The sequence below is a fragment of the Kryptolebias marmoratus genome, linkage group LG23, assembly GCF_001649575.2.
Source record: "Kryptolebias marmoratus isolate JLee-2015 linkage group LG23, ASM164957v2, whole genome shotgun sequence".
NCBI lineage: Eukaryota > Metazoa > Chordata > Actinopteri > Cyprinodontiformes > Rivulidae > Kryptolebias > Kryptolebias marmoratus.
In genome coordinates, this window is record NC_051452.1 from 6,753,155 (window position 1) to 6,773,066 (window position 19,912).

At 43.3% G+C, this 19,912-nt stretch overlaps 2 protein-coding genes across 7 annotated transcripts in view; both read left to right on the forward strand.

The window, feature by feature from the left end:
* The window catches only part of mpp4b (membrane protein, palmitoylated 4b (MAGUK p55 subfamily member 4)), an 18,409-nt gene extending 4,796 nt beyond the window's left edge, over positions 1–13,613 (forward strand). The window contains exons 2-22 of one of the 4 annotated variants that reach the window (XM_017438123.3): positions 491–608; positions 678–799; positions 1,921–1,998; positions 2,071–2,154; positions 2,794–2,925; positions 5,306–5,387; positions 6,422–6,507; positions 6,687–6,761; positions 6,837–7,033; positions 7,461–7,519; positions 7,614–7,631; positions 7,713–7,754; positions 7,849–7,869; positions 7,989–8,003; positions 9,353–9,394; positions 9,484–9,657; positions 9,807–9,887; positions 11,357–11,450; positions 11,558–11,666; positions 11,747–11,881; positions 13,011–13,613. In XM_017438123.3, coding sequence (XP_017293612.1) covers positions 551–608; positions 678–799; positions 1,921–1,998; positions 2,071–2,154; positions 2,794–2,925; positions 5,306–5,387; positions 6,422–6,507; positions 6,687–6,761; positions 6,837–7,033; positions 7,461–7,519; positions 7,614–7,631; positions 7,713–7,754; positions 7,849–7,869; positions 7,989–8,003; positions 9,353–9,394; positions 9,484–9,657; positions 9,807–9,887; positions 11,357–11,450; positions 11,558–11,666; positions 11,747–11,881; positions 13,011–13,202 — 1,896 coding nt within the window. In that variant the 5' untranslated portion in view covers positions 491–550 and the 3' untranslated portion in view covers positions 13,203–13,613. The remainder of the gene's footprint in view (positions 1–490; positions 609–677; positions 800–1,920; positions 1,999–2,070; positions 2,155–2,793; positions 2,926–5,305; positions 5,388–6,421; positions 6,508–6,686; positions 6,762–6,836; positions 7,034–7,460; positions 7,520–7,613; positions 7,632–7,712; positions 7,755–7,848; positions 7,870–7,988; positions 8,004–9,352; positions 9,395–9,483; positions 9,658–9,806; positions 9,888–11,356; positions 11,451–11,557; positions 11,667–11,746; positions 11,882–13,010) is intronic. The other 3 variants (XM_025011116.2, XM_017438124.3, XM_037973777.1) reach the window with 3 other exon arrangements.
* Positions 10,763–19,311, forward strand: LOC108249011 (transmembrane protein 237B-like). 3 transcript variants are annotated; one of them, XM_017438129.2, is made up of 14 exons: positions 10,763–10,767; positions 14,269–14,304; positions 16,551–16,582; positions 16,674–16,687; positions 16,763–16,831; positions 17,070–17,198; positions 17,293–17,386; positions 17,449–17,600; positions 17,675–17,807; positions 18,216–18,407; positions 18,555–18,628; positions 18,718–18,805; positions 18,890–19,011; positions 19,092–19,311. In XM_017438129.2, exons 3-14 carry the CDS (start codon positions 16,575–16,577, stop codon positions 19,154–19,156), a joined length of 1,140 nt encoding a protein of 379 aa, XP_017293618.1. In that variant the 5' UTR covers positions 10,763–10,767; positions 14,269–14,304; positions 16,551–16,574; the 3' UTR covers positions 19,157–19,311. The 3 variants fall into 3 exon arrangements, with proteins under 3 accessions (XP_017293618.1, XP_017293616.1, XP_017293617.1); XM_017438127.3 differs by lacking the exon at positions 10,763–10,767 and adding an exon at positions 13,912–14,094; XM_017438128.3 differs by lacking the exons at positions 10,763–10,767; positions 14,269–14,304 and adding an exon at positions 14,352–15,686.
* The last annotated feature ends 601 nt before the right edge of the window (positions 19,312–19,912 follow it).

Below are 19,912 nucleotides of genomic sequence, written 5' to 3' on the forward strand. Positions count from 1 at the left end.
AACTTTACTCCAAAAGGTTCTAATCAGGCAGAACTTTACTCCAACGGGTTCTAATCAGGCAGAACTTTACTCCAACGGGTTCTAATCAGGCAGAACTTTACTCCAACCGGTTCTAATCAGGCAGAACTTTACTCCAACTCACCAGTTTCTAAAAAAGATGGCGGCTTATTTTGGCGTGCACGGCTTGCAGAGCTGCATTCTTGGCCATGCACATTATTTTGTCGCCCATATCTCACCAGCCTCGGCTCGTTTCGTCCCCACCGTAGCAGCCGAAATCCAAACAGTACCTTGTTTCCTGTCTTTTACTGGACTTTGAGCGAGATGTCGCAGCTGCTAAAAGTATGGAGAGAGAAAATTAAGATTATTTTTTATTTTTAAGAGTAAAATTATTAGTAATTCTAAATGTGTTAATATTAATCTTTAGTTTTGTTAGTATGATGAAGGATCAAGCTTTCCTCCAGCCCTCTGAGGTGAGTCTGTTCGTCTCCAGGTTGACTGAGCGTTCAGGAGGTCGGGGTCAGAGGTCAGAGGTCAGAGGTCGGGGGCGCCCATGAGGCAGGCGATGGAGGCCGAGGTGGTCAACCCCCCCTTTGAGCTCGGAGAACAAGGTGAGGAGGACTCCTGTGTTTCAGCTGGGTCTGCCTTGTTCCGCTCTGACTGAAAGGTTTCTGTTGCAGGTCTGCGTCAGGTTCTGTCGGACGTGGTGGCCGAGGTGAGGCGCTCCGTAGGCCAGGACATCGACGGAGCCGAGATCCTGCACAGCCTGCTGACCTCCTCCTGGCTGCAGTCGCTGCTCAAGGTCCGAAAACTCAGTCCTGACTCATCCCTTGGTTGTCAGAGAGGCTGTGGATCAGCGGTTAGAGCAGTCGTCCTCCAACGAGACAGCTGGAGGTTCGACTCCTGGCAGGAGACATGTGTCAAAGTGTCCCTGGGCGAGACCCTGAACCCCCAACTGCCTCCAATGTTCCCCATCGGTGTATGAATGTGATCTAAAGCACTCTGAATGATTTCTGAAAGTCTTCGGCTGCTTTTTCACTCATCTTCTGTCCTAAAAGGCTCCTGAATGAAGCGATGTTGTGTTGACATAAAAGAGAACTGATTTTAAATAGGATCTTTTAGGGTTTTTGTGACACAAAGACATCATTTGTTCTCATTTCTTTAGTTGATTTGATGAAAAAAAACACCAAACTAATCACATTATTGATGCAAAATCATTATTTTAGGTGTCAAACTGTGGCATCTTTGGTATTAAAACTATCTTTTGTTCTTGAAAACAAAATTCTTCGCATGATTTAAAAAATATTCAATTTCATCAAACATTAAGTCTCCCCTAAGTCGTTCTCACAGATTCACTAAGACTGTGCAGCTCGTCTTTTCTGCTCCACATTTAGCTCATCATTTGCACCCACTATTTGCTCCATCTGAGTCAAACTAGTTTCAAATTTGTACTTTTTTTGCATCAGATCTGTCCACAGTTTAAATATGAAGTTTGACGGCGCAAAAGTGACAGAGAGAGAAAAGTGAGCAATAATCACTAATAATCAATAATTAGAACTCAAAGGGTCTTTTTTATCTCTGAGGATCTGTTGAAAAGTTCTATAATCGTGAAGTTGTAAAACAACAGTCCTTAAAGGATTTTAATCTAAATTTAAAACGACAACATCAGTATTTTATTCACTTTTTTGAGTATTTATTTTTATTTACAACGTGTGACGCTCCTGACCAAAACAAAGGATGAATTCATGAATATGCTAAATGCATAAATAAAATAAATAAATATATAAATAAACAAAAATGTTGCTTTTTCCCAAAAAATAACCCTTTTAATAATGATGTGGAAGCATAGATGTTTCCCTTAAACAGCACTGGAGTGTGTGAGGATAAAAAATGTGCTTTTTATTTATTATTTGATGTTTTTAGGTGTATGAGTGCCTGCAAAGGTACCTGCGAGACTCCCCAGCCCCGATGCTGGATTACGCTTCAGGACTCTCGCTCCAGGTTGGTCTCATTAGTTGTGCGTTTTGCTCTTGTTGTGTTTGTTACGCACTGAATGTGTGTGTTTGTGTGTAGCTGCTGATAGACCTCAGATCATTGCCCTGCTGCTCTGACGAGGCCCGAGAGCTGTACGGTCTCCTGCGCCAGCCTCACCTGCAGGTGAGGCTCCACCTGAGTGGGGAACAGCGTGAGATTAAATCTCACTTTTTCAAACCTTCACACGTTTTAGTGCCTAAAGTTTTGTTTATAAACGTAACGTCGACACCTTCTTTAATTGAAACACAAAAAAGAAAATCAGTGTTTTAATAATTAAAATTAAAATAAAGTTTTGGAGTTAATCCAACTCAAGATGGCTGCCACAGCACACTTCAAATGGCTCTAACTCAGTCAGTTCTGCACATATTGAACTAAGATTTGGTGTGGTAGTAGCGGAGATTCATCCCCGTCACACACTCTGAGATTTTAAGTGAGATCTAAGGGATGTTAGGGATGGTGCTCAGCTACTACCACACCAAACTCCAGCTCAATGTCTGTAAAACAGAATCCATTTTAGTCATTTATGTGTTCGCTAAAGTTGATGAGCTGCGGCCGCCATCTTGACTTTTATTCCAAAAGTTAATTGGACACAGACAGTTACATTATCACCCGCCTTCCAAGGTGGATAGTGGTACTTATAACCATTTTTTTAAAGATTACAATCTGCTTTAAAATCAGAAGAAATGCATCAGAATGAGTTTAAAATCACCTCTTTATTGTTTATATATTTCGTTTTAAAGAGCCGCTCCTCGTCTTTTCCAGGCTCTGCTCTCGGCTCACGACACGGTGGCCCAGAAGGACTACGAGCCCGTCCTGCCGCCGGTCCCGGACGAGCTGCCGGACAACGAGGAGGCGACCCGGATCGTCTGCCTGGTCAAAAACAAGCAGCCTCTGGTGAGCTGAACGTGAAGCAACCGCTGCGGGTTTTACACTCGATAAAAACCGGGAAGGTTTGGGATCGAACAACCATTTTTTTCTGATCCCAAAACAAAAGAAGAGTTTAATGTTTTTACACAAATCTGCACCAAAACTCGCACTGATAAAAGATCGATTTACAAAAAAAACAAGCTCTCCACTTTAAACTACTGGAGGTTTTTAATAAATATTTTAAAACAATTCTGTGTATGAAAGAATAAATAAAGTCCCTGAGTAGTTGCTAAAGTAAAAGTTTTTAAAATCCTAAAAAATTCAAGGTTAAATGCACCAGTTGTAGTTTTATCGGGCTGATTCCGATGACCGATTTTTGTGCAGCTCAGATCTGCTTCTCTCTCTATAATTACTTATTTATGGTAGAAAAACTTAAAATTTCTCCTAAACATCACTGAGCTGTTTCTTCATGTCTGTGGAAATCTATAAATAAAATCCTCCAGATTCCCGGAAGGAAGAATTCAAACAAATTAAACTCGACTAAAAAGTAATTTTCCTTGATGAAAAAACATAAAACTGACTTAATGTGAAATATGTCAGATTTTTAAACCAGTCATCTCCTGTAAACGCTAATATACTCATGAGGCAAAGAGAAAATATCTGATGATGCTGACATTTTTAGGCTGATATTCACGTTTTATTTTGGTGTTTTGCAGAATTAGCACGGTTAGCATTGCTCTGTGTTTTTCTTCCTCGATGCTAAATCCAGTTTAGTTCAGATGGAAGTTTTCCAACCGATGTTTTCAAATCTGACATGTCCTCTGACAGATGGAAGTTTAAAGCTTGAAAGAATAAAACAAGAGCAACTTCTCTGAAAACCTTTCTTGCCGTTTCCTGCTGCAGTAAGCTGGACTTAGTGTCTGTTGGAGGTATTTAAATGGAAACCCAGCAGATATACCTTCATTGAAAACACAGCTATGATGCGTTCAATGACTGTTTGATGGGCCGGTCAAACTGAAACCTGTCCCTTTTTGTCTCTGGTGAGCTTCCACCTTCTTCGTTTTGAACCTGTTGAAACTCCTCCTCTGAGCGACTTTGTTGTCTCGCAGTTTTTCGGTGCTCCCTGTTTGCAAAGCCCCCGGTCCGGGTTCGGTTCTGCCCGGAGCATCGGCCTGCCGAGTCCCCCCGTGAAGAACGGGCGCCGCCTCTCTTATTGTGGCGTCCAGCCAGCCGAGCCGCTGAGCCGTCCAGCAGGACTCGGAACGTCCCCGCCGCCTCGGTTCGAAGGTTGCTGTCGACGGCCGATGAGCCGCTGTGGCGTTTGTTTCTCCGATCTGCTCCTGGAGGAAAGGTTGAACCGCTCGGCTCCTTCCATCTACGGTTCTGTTCGGATCGGTAAGAAAACACGTCGTTTCCAGGAGAGAAACGACGCCTCGAGTTTCCACCAGTCTGTCCTCCATCCAGTCTTCTTAGATTAATCGTTTCTTTTTTTCATTGGAGACGAGCTGGACGGTGAAGGTGGAGCAGCACCGTCCACCAGCACCCTGTCTCATCCCTTCTACCCCAACGTCTGCGGCGACCTCCAACCAGGCCTGCCCCGAAGCCTCCAAAGTCCTCGTGTCCACACGGCTCCGCCGAGCCCGAGTCGTCCTCGCCGGCTGCTGGAGGAGAACCCCCTGGAGCTCGCCAAGCAGGACAGTCTGGACGAGCTGAGGACGACCGTGCGGCTGGCCGCCAGCACCATGGACAGCAGCACCAAGGACATCAAAGTCCTCGGCGAGAAGATGGCAGCCGCTACGGAGCTGATGACGGAGACGGTGCAGTCTCTGGTCCTCCTCACTCAGGGCGTGGACCGGCTGCAGGCGCTCCTCACCACCTCCGGGACTCCGAGGCCTTCAGAGCAGCCGACCACACAGCAGTCCAGATGTTCCTCCTCCTGCAGCAGCAGCTCCACCTCCCAGACCGTCCACCATCTCTCCGGGTCCTCCCACGGATCTCCTCGGGCCGCCATGGAAACCAGATCTTCTCCTCTGCAGCAGAGAAAACACAAGGAAGCGTCCAAATGTCCGGTCACAAACGGCGTCCTGGACGAGCTGAACTCCGGGAAGGGAGGCCGATCAAACCAACGGAAGAAGAAGAAGAAGAAGAAGAAACCAAGATGAGACGACGAAGACTGTCCAAACCGTGAGCTTTGCTGGGTCACTTAAAGCCGTCTCACTCATCGTGTTTTTGCTCCTCCATCGTCCAAAACCTCCTTTTCATAACCGTCCTTCCATTTTCGTTTTGAATTAAATCTTCTTCCATACCGTTCCAAAGACTGCACTCATCTCTCGTTCGTGTGGTTTGATTCAGCCGACGTGCTCCTGCTCCCCGGTAAAAGACACGTTTTCTCCTGTTTCTGTTGTAGGGAGCGACCATTAAGAGAAACGAGATCACTGGGGAGATTTTCGTGGCTCGTGTGATTCACGGAGGGCTGGCTGATCGGAGCGGTGAGGCTTTTATTTTCTCCCTCAAGACAATATTTGCTCCTTTAGCCTCTCTGGGCTTTGTGGCTTTTGTCAAATGAACTTCATAACATAACATTTGAAAAAGTTGGGACAGGAGCGGCTAAAGGCTGTAAAAATAAGTTAAACAAATAAGAAACAGCTGGAGGAGCATTTAGCATCTAATTTAGGTAATTATCAGCAGGTCAGTGAGAGGAGTGGGGATAAAAAGAGGATTTAGAGGCTGAATCTGTCAGAAGTAAAGATGGGCAGAGGTTCAGGCTGGTAAAAAAGGTCTAAAGATGGTGGAACATTTTCAGAATAAAGTTCCTCAATGGAGAATCAAGAAGACTTTAAATTTCCATCATCTCCAGATCATAAAATCATCAACAGATCTGAAGAATCTGTAGAAATCTCTGAGGTCAAAGGTCAAGGCTGGTTCTGGTTCTGCTCAGGAACACTGTCTGTAAACACAGCTCACCGTGCCGTCCACAGATGCTGCTTAAAGCTCTATCAGGCAGAGAAGAAGCCAGATGTGAACAGATGTGTCTCCTCTGGACCAAACAGGAGAACTGTTCTGAGGTCAGATGGGTCCAAACCATCCAGTCTGCCTCTCTGGTGGTATGGGGGTGCATTAGTGCCCCTGGAAAGGATCTCCAGGTTTTAGAGCAACATCTGCTCCCTCAGCTCCAGATGTTTACAGACTGATGGGAGAAGAAGAGGAGATGCTGCACAGAGGAGAACATCTGGAGCAACTTTAGAGAGACGAGTTGCTGCCATTAAAGTCAAAATTACCTTCAGTTTTATATTCTAATAATATTTTTATATGTTTATCATGTTCCTGTGTGACTAAAATACGAGTTTATGTCCAGATTTAAAACCACAGCGATGACGAACATCAATGATTAAAAACGGATCTAAATCGGCTCATCTTCGTTTCAAACGTGTACTCCTCTAGGAGGTTTTCATGATTTAATCTACCGAAGTCCATTAAAGGCCCAGGTTTGGTTTATTATTTTAATCTGTGTTTTTGTGCTCAGGTCTGCTTCATGCGGGGGACCGGATCATCGAGGTGAACGGGTTCCCTGTGGACGGGATGGAGCCTGAGCAGGTCATCCAGGTGGTGGTGGGTTCTCCTGCTCCTTCAATCAGGATATCACCTCTGAAAAGAGACCAAATGTGTCTTTCTTATCCGATTTATGTCCGTTTCTAATGTCCCGTGTCCCGTAGTATCTCGGAGGAAAGTAAAGGCGCTGAAATGTTTGTCTTAAAGTTTATATTTGGATGTTTTTCTTGTCCAATCAGCAAGCTCGGTCCCACGGCACCATCATGTTTAAGGTCATTCCCATCACGGAGAGGCCAGTCCATAACCAGACGATGGTAAATCCGACGCTTTTTTTTATTTCTTTGTGTTGTTTTTACAACCTTTCACCAAACAAGCCTGTCGCGCCGCAGCTCTACGTCCGAGCCATGACCGACTACAGCCCCCAGCAGGACCCCTCCATCCCCTGCGCCGACGCCGGGATGAGCTTCCGGAGAGGCGATATCCTGGAGATTGTGGACCAGACGGACGCCCTCTGGTGGCAGGCCAAGAAGCTGCCCTGCGGCTTGGCCTGCGCCGGCCTCATCCCGTCCGCCAACCTGCTCAGACGGTCCGTCGCGCACTCACCTCACAGACGTCTGTGGGCTTTCCAAACGGAAGCCGGGGGCGGGGGGGGGTTAAGTTTGACGATGCAGTCGATGCTGAACAGAATTCTGAGTCTTTACTTTCTGTTTTAGTTTAGATTCTCAGTCTAAACTGAGAAAAGAACCAAAAGCGTCAAATAGATGACCTCCACTGTCAGCTCTAGCTGCGCGTCTGTCTGTTAGCAAAATATCTCATGAACCACTGAAGGGATTTTAATGGAACTCACTGGACGTCCATCTCCAGTCAGTCCAATTCAAGATGGCCGCCACAGTTTATCAGTCAGGTTTCCAGACTGAGCTGAACTCTGGTGTGGTAGTAGCTGAGCGTGGACACGAACTCGCGCCCGGAGCTGTCAGGCCTTGGCGTCACCCTCCTCTCCGTTTGGGTTGCAGGAAGCAGAGGGAGTCCTGGTGGTCCCAGCCTTACCAGCCGCACGCCTGCGTCCAGACCCGTGAGTCCTTTTAACTGCTTCCTGTCTCTGGTGGCGCTGTTAAACCGCCTCGCTGACCAGATTTCTCTGTTTCGCTCCCCCCCGCTGCCTGCAGTGAGCCCCGTGGACGAAGGTAAGGAGGGGCATCGTTCAGGGAGCAGCCAGATCAGCTCGGGTTTTAAATCTGTTTTTTTTTTTTTTTTTTATCTGACAGAGGACGACATGATGGCCATCGACGAGAAATGTGTGGAAGCAGGTGAAGGTCGCTCCTGTGGGTGATTGGTCGGCTCATGTTTCTGCTTCTGTCTGCTGAATCTGTCCTCTCCTCTGTGTGTTTCTGTTTGTGGCAGACGAGGAGGCCTTTGAATCTGGTAGGTAAGTCTTTGCTGAGTCTGACTTGTGGCTGAAATCGAATCCAGGCTTCGTCTCCTGTTCCTCATGGGGAACGTTGTTCTGTCTTTTCCCTGGTTTCTGTCGGGAAAATCGCCAGAGGAGCTCAGGGAAGGTGGGAAAACCTCTTGTTTTACGCTCATTTTGTTCCCAATAAATCTTACGTTTTTTTTGTTTTCATTGACCTGTTTCAGTTTTGTTTTATTACCCTCACTTAGAGATGGATTAAAAATAAACTCCTAGCGGTCCTCGAAGGAATGCATATCGCCCGCCACTTTCGTGCAAAACCTTTAGGCCGTATGTTGAGACGTGACGGTTAGTTCAGCTACGACCACCTCAGGTTTGAGCTCAGTGTCTGTGAAGTTTAAGATAGCTGAGGCGGCCATCTTAAATGTAATTCACTCCAAATTGTAAAAAGTTGTAGATGTATGTCCCGTGATCATGTCCTGGAAATTTCATTAAAATCCGTCCAATGGTTATGGAGATATTTTGCTAACAGACGGTGTCGACTCCTAACAGTGTGAAGCCAAAGATTTGCTCTGAGTACGTGTTGGGGGCGACTCTCGGCTACTACCACACCAATCTGTCGGCCAACTCCTATTAAACTGTAATCTGAAGTTCTGATGAACGGCGGGCGATAATGTATTTGCCTGTGTCTATGTGTGCCCGTTTTTCTGTTAGCAAAATATCTCCTGAACCATTGCATGGATCTTAATTAAATTCTCAGAAAGCAACCACTGGATGTTTGTGTACAACTGATTATCTTTTGGAGTCAACTTGATTCAAGATGGCCGCCACAGCTAACTGAATTTACAAACACAAAAATGGCCACAAGTCAGTTAGTTTCATAGATGTTGAGCTAAAATTTGGCGTGGTAGCAGCTGAGAGTCATCCACAAAACATACTCTGAGCTCGACACGTTTGCACAAAGATTTTTCCCAAAACTTTTGCATTTCCTGTTGGCGTCAGCCTTGTTCGTCTGTTAGCAAAATATCTCCTGAACCACTGAATGGATTTCAATGAAACCCCCAGGAAATAATCACTGGATGTAGATCTACAACTGATCAACATTTGGGGTCAACCTGAATTAAGATGGCCGCCGCAGCTAGCTAAAATAGCTAAATCTCAGTTGATTTTACAGATACTGAGCTAAATTTCTGTGTGTTTGTAGCTGAGAGTTGCTCCCAATGCATACTCTGAGAGCTAACAGATCGCACCAAGTCTTTGTGTGAAATATTAGAGCGCAGAAATGCTTTTTTTTTTTTTTTTTTAAACATGCAACTTTTTTCATCAAAGCTGCAGATTTCTGATGCAAAGTTATGCTTCTGATGTTGTTAATGCTCACTGTTGTTGTTTAAAATAACTTACTCATTTAAAAGCTTCATGTATTTGTTTGTAGTTTTCATATTTTCTCCCATCCTTCTGTTAATTTGCTCCTGATTGCTCCTGGTCCCGTTTCTCCAGAGGATGATGACTTCAGCAGCAACATAGAAGGAGTATATTTGGGTGAATATCTGATCTCTAAAGCAGAAACGATCCTTCCTCGATCTTTTTGGTCCCTGACGTCTTGCATTGTTCTTGCATTTCGCCGGCAGCGGGCTTCAGGCGCAGCGTGCGTCTGTGTCGGCGGCGCTCTCACGGCCCCGCCCAGCCGACCTGCCACGCCCGCTGTCCTAGTAGCTGCTACAACTCCCTCAACACCCCCTACGAGGAGGTGGTCCGCTACCAGCGCCACCCGGAGAACGCGCACCGCCTCATCGCCCTCTTAGGTACCGAATCAGTTTGGATGCTGCAGCTTTTAGAGCTCCTCTAAAAACAACCTTGACTCGTAGTTTCACCTGTAAACGACCATTTTAACCATGATCAGGAGTATTTCTTTAAGTATAAATCCTGAAACGGTGAACGGGCTCCTCCTCAGGTCCGTCAGGTGTGGGTGTGAACGAACTCCGGAGGCGTCTGATTGAGATGAACCCGAACATCTTCCAAGGAGCCATACCTCGTACGTACCCGTCATTACTTCCTGTTTGGATTTACAGCAAAAATTCATGAAAGGTTTCTGTTTTTGTGCCGATTCGGATCATTGTCACCCGCCGGGGAGGACGATAATGGTTTTGCCCATACCTGTTTGTGGGTTTGTCTTAATGAAGCTGTCAGAAAGTAACCGCTGGATGAATACATAACTGGTGTCAGCCTAATTCAAGATGGCCGCCTCGGCCAATCGAACTTAGTGAGCACAGTTTCACAGATATTGAGCTACAATCTGGTGTGGTAGTAGCTGAGAGTGATTCCCAACATGTATCCTGAGCGCCACACTGTGAATTATCTCAAACAGGGGTGTCCAAATGGTGGCCCGTGGGCCATTTGCGGCCCTCAGAGGGATTTTGTGTGGTCCAATTTAAGAATGGTCTTGGATAGAAATGTTTTATAATTTTAGAGTTTTCCAGAAAAGCAGATGGGGGAAAAAATGTTTTCATCTTTAATTAACCACTTTTATTGTTTTTATTTCTTTTTCATGGTAAAAAGGAGCACAAACCTTTTACCAAAATGTTGAGTTTTGGCTAAATATTGGGAGTGTTTCATAACCAAAAGAAAGAAATTGGACTACATATAATTTATTCACCTTTACTGGTGTTCCTTTAAACTTTCCGTGAATCAGTTTTAGCGACTGCCCGCTACACTTTTTCAGTTCTTCGACTCTTTTAGGATGGGCCATCCATGGTCGGATGAGTCTGAAGGATTTAAAAAAAAAACAACCTGTGAGCCAACAAACTTCTTATTTCATGGGTCTGCAGCCAGGCCACGAGCTGTTTTTAATGACTGTTTTTGAAGAAAAATGACTCATTTTGCTGTTTTTTTTTCACCAGAGAATAGACTCAAATGTGCTTTCCAACAAATCAAAGAACTGTAGTTTTCTTTTCTTTTAATCAGGTAAATGTTTTGGAGGCTTTTTATGTTTTTGATCTACAACAGTTTAAAATTTTTTTCACTTATCATCTTATCATTTCACTAATATGTTGTGTTTATGTTGTTGAAAGTCTAAAACTGGAAAAACAAACCTCAAAACTGCCCGCGAGTTCCTCCAACTTGACTATTTTGACCCTCGTGGCTTAAAGCTATATCTGTCTGTTAGCAAAATATCTCATCTATGAACCACTCGGCAGATTTTACTGAAACTCTCAGAAAGTTATTAACATTTGGAACCAATCCAATTCAAAATGGCCACCACAGATAATCGATCTGTCAGTTCTACAGATACTGAGCTCAGATTTGGTGTAGTAGTTGCTGAGAGTCATCCCCAACACGTACTCCGAGCTCTAACTGATAACGAGATCCTGCGTCGTGTTTTTGACGAGGTTTTGCTTCAGCTCAGTTATTTCTCATCGTACGGCCTTGGTTCCGGTTGATCTGATTAATGTAACGTCTTAAAAAGAAAAAGTCTCTCAGAGTCGTTCTGCCTCCCTCCCGCAGACACCACCAGAGCCCCCCGAGGGTACGAGGAGCCCGGCAGAGAGTATTACTTCACCAGTCGATTGGTCTTCGACAGCATGGTCTACAACAACAGGTGCTGCTGGTTTCCACCCAAGTCCTTCATTTGGACTGATTCACCTTGAGCTGCGGGGCTCCTTGTACTTGTACGTTTTTAAAAGAGAAGAACGTGTGTCCACACAGGTTCCTGGAGTACGGCGAGTACAAAGGGCATCTTTACGGGACCAGCGTCGACGCCGTGAAGGAAGTTCTGAACAGCGGGAAAATCTGCGTCGTCGACATCGAGCCGAACGTGAGTCCGGTTTCAGGAGGAAACCATCTGCTGTCAGATCAAATCAAAGTGGTTTAATCTGACTTTGTCTCAATGTTTAGGCTGTTCAGGCAGTGAGGACCCATGAACTGAAAGCCTTCATCATCTACGTGAAGCCTCCTCCTCTGGAGCGCCTCAGGGTGACCAGAGAAGACGCCTACATCACCACCAACTATTACGTCAACCGACCGTTTAAAGTGAGCTTCCTGAAGGTCGTTTTCATTCCCTAAGCTGGTCGAAGTCACTTTCCTTAGTTTTGTTTTCTCACCTGACTATAATACATTAAAAATAACTCCCGTTCCTTATTTCCAGTGTCATAAAACACATTTTCCAGCGATCCTGCTCAAGTTTAGTTGTATCAGCCCAGTTTCTTTTCCATCACAAACTTTTACTTTTTTTTCTGTGTTGGTTCGATTCCAAAATCAAGAGGTTTTATTTGTTTTACTTTCTCCACCAAGATAATGAGGGCACATCTAGTGACGGGTGATCAAGGCTTGGAGCTTCGACACTTGATTTAAAAAATGGTTCATTACTCGAGGCTTCAAACATGGTGCTTGAGTAGCGGTCAATGAAATGAAGCGTGATGGAGACCTCTTTATTCTTCATTCATGAGAAATGCTCTAATCCATAAGATAATACACATTATAATATAGATTTTACCACAATATGTTTGGGGTTCATTGGTAAAAGAGTGCTAAGTGACAAACCAAACCAATGAAGTGGTCCGTTTGAGGTCCGAAACACAGCGTCTCGGCACAAACTAGTTTTAGAACAAACCAGTCTACGTTGAGACACCTGAAATGCTCTCAGTGTTTCTGACGGTTGAGCGTAGGGGCTACATTCAGATCAGATTTGAGTCGGATTTTCAGGAAGCGTGTACGCCCAGAATCCATGTTTTCTGCACCTTATTTTACTGTCCAAATGTACCTCTGTGGTTGATATACTGTATAAAAGACGATACGATGTTATGCCGATGATACTCTGACTTATTTAGCAATGAAACCTAACATCACTTTGTCTAAAAACTCATTAACTAGTTGTTTTATCTGTGGTTAAAACTTGGCTTTCATAGTTTTTTTTTTACCATTTTTTTGCCCCCAAAGTTGTGCAAATAAAGTGATTTTTTTTTCACACTTTGTTCCTTTTAAAAGCAGCCTTTAAAAGTTAACGTTATGTATCTTTGACAGATTAAGTGAGCTAAAAAGAGATATTTAGCAATGTCACAGAAATTCTAAACTTTATTGGTGACATCATTGTCTCAGAAATTCGAAACTGGAATCAGATTTATTCTTGTGTGTGTGTGGGGGGGGGGGGTTCTGTCGACAGGATGAAGATTTCCAGGAGATGGAGGAAACGGCGAGGAAGATGGAGTCCCAGCTCTGGCACTTCTTCGATCAGGTGATCGTGAACGACGAGCTGCAGGACTCCTGCGTCCAGCTGCTGACGGCGGTGATGAAGGCGCAGGACGAGCCTCAGTGGGTCCCTGCCAGCTGGATACGACCCACCGCCGAACCGTGACAGCAGAGAGCAGGACGGGAAAACCAATTTGGGTCACTTTTATTTATTTATTTATTTTCACAAAGATGAAGAATCGCAGCCTGGAAGATCAGCAACTGGATGTTTGAGGCAAAAAATGTAAATACTTTGATCTGGTTCTTAATTCGCTTTAAATCCCAGAAGATAACACAAAGCTGGACTGAAGCCCTAAGAAATCCCTGAAACTGTGTCAGAGTCTCACAGTTTTGAATTTTGACTCCAATTGATCCATCTTTTTTGGAGCTACAGGGTGTTTTAATTTGATTTAAAAAAAAATTCTGTTCTGATTGCAGCTTTAATTTGCAAAAAAATACAGTAATTTTCAGCTCTGCTCTTCACTATGCTCTTTTTTAATGTTTACATTCTAGAAAATAAAGTGTTACTATCGTTGTGTCTTGCTTTCTGTGTTTTACTGTAGCCTAAATCTATTATTGCATGCCAAAAAAGTGTTTCTTTTAGAAGAATAACTCGTTTGGTGTCTCATTTCATTGATTTAACGTGTAAATAAAAAGTTTTTCAAAATAAAATACAACAAAAGCACAATTTAAGCACAGGCACTAAAATATTCACACCAGTTTGTGACTTTAATAAAGAAACGCATGTTTTAATTCGTACAAATACTCGTTTAGTCATTTAGTCGTCTCTTTTGGTTTTTACTTTGAAGGGGAGCTTTTATTCTGAAGCGCGTACGTGCTGTGCGTACGTACATCCGGGTAACGGACGTTGCTAGGAAACGAACTGCTTTTTGGTGGGCTTTAAAACGGATGTTTTCATAAAAGAATGGACGTGTTTTGGTAAAAATGTGACTGGGCGAGTTATTAATTTGTTTTGTTTTTGGTTGAGAAGTCGAAGAATGAACGCGGTAGACTCAAATGTGAGCATTTTAAACACTTTTTAACGTCTGCCTGCTCCTTTTGTGGAGGAAACTGTTAGCTAAACCTGTTTAATAAACGCTGTTTTGCTAGTTTGAAGCCCCTGAGTTGTATTGGTAATAATATAATGAAGGTTATTGTTGTAACACATCGTTGTTTTCTCTTTTAATGTTCAGAAAACGAGGGCGAGGGAGCTGCCTCCTCTTCCACAGGTCAGTAAATCACCTGGACTATGTCGTAAATAGTAACTACAGCCTTTTTAAATAATTATAAGAGTATTTAAAGTAGACTAGTGCTTTGGAGATTTACAAATTAAGTAAATGCAGTCACACAAACTAAACTATGATGTAATTTAAAACGCAGAACCAGTGTGATTTAAAACAAAAAAAACAGAGTCCACCTCATAGGTGGCTGCCCGATTTGGTTTGTAGGTCTGTAGGTTTTACTGCTGTGTTTGTGGTGAGTCGTGTGGCTCGGATGACCTCGAGGAACCTTCTGGTTCTAGACCAGGTCCTAAATCATCAGCCCGCCACCACCGTGCTTGACGGATGTAGAATGATTGAAACTTTAGAAACCCAAGTCATATTTGTCTTTTCCTAACTGTCCTGTCTTAACCTTTGACCTTTAACCTGCTGACTGAGGCCTGTAGAGTCTGAGATGGAGCTCATTTCTCTGAGCACTGCACGGTCTGACCTTCAGGGTGAATCTGCTGCCTCTCCTGGTTTCATTGGCAGCTGTGTGGAATGTCTCCTCTTGTGAATAATCTTCCACTTTGTATAACGATGAACTCCAGGTAGTCTGGAAATGACCTTTGACCCTTCCCAGATTGATGGGCTCCTCTGAGGTCATTGCTGATGTCTTTCCACCCTGGCGTTGTGTTAACACACACCTGTAGCTCCAGAGTCGCAGAACCTGCTGATCCTGAACCTCTGAGATCCAATGGAAGCAGATTTTACTGAGATTTTCTGTTTTTGTTAAACAATATTCAGTGTTTTTAGTCCTGATCTGATCTGAATCTGATTTGTTGTTGTTGATTTGTTTGTTTTTAAGTCCAGAGCTCAAAACTTAGGCTGACGAGTACTTTTTGCCATTAGTATCCAGATCTTTAAGGGTCAGCGAGTTATTTATTTCTTGTTTTTTTTTAACATACTACAGACTTAACAATACATAAATAACCTAATTTATCAAATCAATAATTTTTTAAACACGTATAATGAACTTCTGTTTGTTTTCTTCTGTCGACAAAAGTTTTAAAGCAAATTGTTAAAACCTTGTTGAGTAAAAAACGTGAACGCCGGATCACATTATTTACATTATATCGACTTAAATTAGATTTAAAAAACAATTAAAATACTACTTTTGTCACAAAGCACAAAAATAGATTAAAAGAAGTAATAAAAAGGTGCCGTCAAAAAGATTAAACCAGACGCCACCGATGCACTTCCTTTGCGTTTCTCTTGAACAAACAGTCATCTGACCTTTGACCCCTGAGTAATCCTGAGTCCTGGCAGATTTAGCCGAGGGTTTAGCAGTCAGAATGTGCTGCTGCTTCACTCCCACTTGAGTCTTGACTGAAATGGCCCGAAAGACGATGGTAAGATTTTTATTGTTTTTATTTAAACTATTTCAGACAACTGAGATATAGACGTATAAATCCAGATCCAGATGAGTCCAGGTTAAAGTGGAAGTGTTTGGGCTTTAAAAATGTTTTTTTAAACGTGCTTTTCTTGTTTTATAAGATGAGATTTCACTGATCTTGTCAAAAGAAACATTTAAACTTTTTCTTTTTTTTCTTGGATTCTTATTGCCAGAAGAAACAGAAATGTTCAAGTTGTTCGATTCACAAACTACTTAAAGTCAGAGCAGTTTTACTGTCAAAAATCTCTTTATTTAGTTTGATTTTTATAAAACTGGCTCAAACAAATCTTCAATTTATAATAATTATTCTTTGTTTTCTATATTGTATTTAGTAAAAACACTGGTCAGAACTGATTGTTCCAGATTTATGATCTAATATGTAAAATTTACACATTTTTAATTTGACTAAAAGGGGAAAGCTTTGATAAATAAACCTCGCCGGAGTTTAAACAGCTTCACTTCATTCATATATATATGTATTTATTTATTTATTTTAATAATTCAGAGTAAAACTGGAGCATGTCAAAGTGAAGAAGCTCAATAAGCTGCCAAATATCAATAATAAAAAGAAAACTAACAGCGGGATGACGTATTGAAAGCAGATCTGTTCTTTCTTTATTTGATGGTAGATATTTTCTGTTGACCGGCTCTAAAATTAAATCTGCCCATTAATGTGGTCATAAAATATCCTAAAAGTCCAACAGAAACTCTAATTCAAAACTACAACCCGTTCTGTCGACGGGTTCTTGTTGCCACTTTGAACATTTTAAAATAAAAATGGAAGAAAAGTGATTTGTGTGTTTTGTCTCTGTGTCCTCAGCGAGGACAGCGAACTCTTCCCACAATGTCCAGGTAGGAAAAATGTTTTCTTTTTAGCAGCTTCTGTGAAATAAAGACAGAATAAAAACTGAACCTTTCTTCTGTTTCTTCTTCTTCTTCGAAGCGGAGACACGACAGGTGGGTCAAGAGTCGACACGTATGGAAGCTGCTCTCCCTGATTTGATTCACAGATAGTTTTCTAATTTTATTCAGAGCTTCCAGCACCGAAACGTAAGAAGAAGAGGGTGAGGAAGGACATGGTTGGAATGGGTGATCTGGACGGTAAGAAACGAACAGAGTGGGGTTAAATAAACGGTGAATTTAAAGGTGGAATGGGTTAGTTTTGCTTTGTTTTCAGTGTGAGGCAGAAACTTTATTGACTTTCTTTTTCTCACCAAAAACAAATCTGTTTATCTGAACCGTGAATGAAACGAGCAGAAGCTGCCTCCATGTTTTGAGCTCGCAGCCTTTGATTTTCAGGAAGTTGGTGAAAGTTGGATTGGTTCCTTTCTGTCCTCAGATCAGGCGGTGGAGATGGGAGGCATCGACAGCCGGCGGGCGTCTCAGGTCGGAGATCAGCTGACCCTCGAAACCACGACGGACGCCACGACACAGAGAAGAAAGAAGAAGAAGAAAACTGCGTCTTCAGGTGAAATCACACCGCTCCTCTTCGGCGTTTGACGTAAAAGCATCCTGAGAAGCTCACTGTGGTCGTTCAAATCTACTTTACGTCCCGATTTCAGACGTAGAAGACGACCAAGCTGACCTCGTCAACGGAGACACGGGAGATCAGACCACCGACGGAGAGGAAGTCGTCAAAAAACCCAAGAAGAAAAAGTGAGAGAAGCTTATTTTCAGTCGGGTGTTTAAAAAGCTTCACATATTCCTCTCTCTTACAGGAAGTCAAAGGTGGCTGAGCTTCCTGACGAGCTGGAAGTCGAAGACGACGACATCATCACCGACGCCTCGTCTCCGATCCCCCAGCATGCCTTGTTCTCGGCTCCGCAGGGTCAGAGTCAGCCGGTCGGGAAGGTGTTTGTCGAGAGGAGCAGTGAGTGTCAGAGGAAACGTGGAGCTGGAACAGAGAGCTCTGACACGAACCTGAACACGAGTGTTTCTGTGCAGAGCGATTCCAGGCTGCAGAGCGCTCAGACTGGAGGAAGACCAGCGAGCAGACGGACAACATGGCCGACTTCCAGCACATGCAGCCCCTCTGGACCACCAGAGACGTTTCCATCAGGGTACATGAAGGCTTCAGGTAAGGAGAAACGCATAACTGATACAAAATCACAGCCATTAATGCTTAAAAAAGCAGAACAATGGCTAAAAGCTAACTGTAATTAAAGCCTAGATAGAAGCTGAAGTAGCAGAACAGAAGCTTTAAATTGCAAAAGGGAAGCTAAAGGTTGAAATTAGCATAAGAAGACAGATATAGAGTCAGTTTGTTGAATCCAATTTCAAAGAAAAGAATGTTTCTGAATTAATTGAATTGATCTCCATGTGTTTCTATAGGAAAAATATTTGGACATAAGTATAAAAGTTACGAAAACCAAAAGTCCCGGCACCTATTTCCTAAATAAGCTGAATGTTTGGATACACAAATGGTTAAAAAGTCTGCTGAATTAAGTTAGAAACACAGTTTTTTCCCGTCCTGCTGGTGATTCAGGGTGTTCGGTCTGTACTGTCACGGCTTCCTGGCCGGCTACGCCGTGTGGAACGTGGTGGTGGTGTACACGCTCGCCGGGCAGCACCTCACCGCCCTGACCAACCTGCTGGAGCAGTACCACAGCCTGGCTTACCTGTCCCAGTCCCTGCTCTACATGCTGCTGGCCATCAGCGCCGTGGCCACCTTCGACAGGTGAATCGCTTAAACAGATGAAGCACTAAAACTGTTGCTTTTATTGAAAAGATGGGTGAGTTGGTGTATCTGATGGCGATAAAAATGATTCTTTGTGGGGTTTTTTTTGCTTTGAGGAATAAAAAACTGAAACTGTTTTGTTGTCAGAGTGAATTTGGCCAAAGGCGTTGTGGCTCTGCGGGAGTTCATCACGCTCGATCCAGTGGCCCTGGCCTCATTCTGTGAGTCCACATCATTCCCTCGGAGGGTCTTAAAGCTTCTGACGGCTGTTTTTATCTCACGGTTTGTGCCGTTTTGTTTTTCCCCTCAGTGTATTTCTCAGCGTTGGTCCTCTCTCTGAGCCAGCAGATGACTAGCGATCGAATCAACCTGTACGCTTCCGTCAACGTGACGTTATGGTGAGTCCACCACGAAAATCTGATGTTCTGACACCAACACGAAACCTGGCTTTGACTCCTCGGACTCGTGTGCTTCTGCCGCAGGCCTCCGGGGTCGGAGCATCAGGTTCTTCACCCGTGGGTCACCATCAACCTGGTGGTCGCTCTGCTGGTGGGTTTGGCTTGGATTTTGATTGCCACCAGACCTGAAACGGACTACACTGAAGGTAAAAAACATAAAAGGTCCAGGCTGTAAAGTTCTCTCAATCAAAACAACAAATTTAATCATCTTTTCCTTCTGCTTCAGGTTACCTGAGATCCATGGAGATCGAACCTCCGAAGCCCGAAGACAAATCAGAAATCACTGCCTGATGAAAAAAGAATTCATTTCCTGCATGTCGTCTTTTATGTCACAGCTTTCCTGAGGTCTTGCACATGTTTAGCTGTGATTGAATTATGAATTATTTCTGTATTTTTGAAATGTGCTCATCTGTTTTTTAAATAAAGCCTTTTAACAGATCCAACAATACAAAACGATAGTGCTTGGAAAAAACAGTAGGAAAAGTTTCTTCAACTAAAACTGAGCTGTTAATTTTCAGGCTGTTCAGACAAGGGAATCCATTATTTGGTGATGTGGAAAATTACAAAAAAAAAAGGGCAGAGTGGGATTTAAGTATCAGGTCACATTACAAGTGACTTAATTATTTTAATAGCTTAAGTGAGTTAAAATAGACTGGGAACTGATATGATGTAACGTTAAAATGTAAGCCAAGAAATTATGTTTGTTTAAAAGCAATCAGGTTTAACAGGTTGACATAAAAGAGATGGACAAAGCGTCTCTGCCTTTTCCTCTTTTTCAAATTTGAAGCCATCATTTTGTATTTTTGGAGCCAGAGTTTTTAAGCCCCGCCTACTCCCCGCCGAATACAAGATTGCTTTTTTAAAAATTATTATTATTTTAGGCATCAAAAAACTAATTACAGCAAAATGTAATAAAAAGTAAATATTTAAAATGAGATCAAAGACGTAAAAAATACGCGAAGCTTTACCGAATACAGCCTAAAGGGGGCGCTCGTCTGACTTCCGCCTTACGTCGCTGCGTCGATCAATGCGTCGTTGCGTCATTAG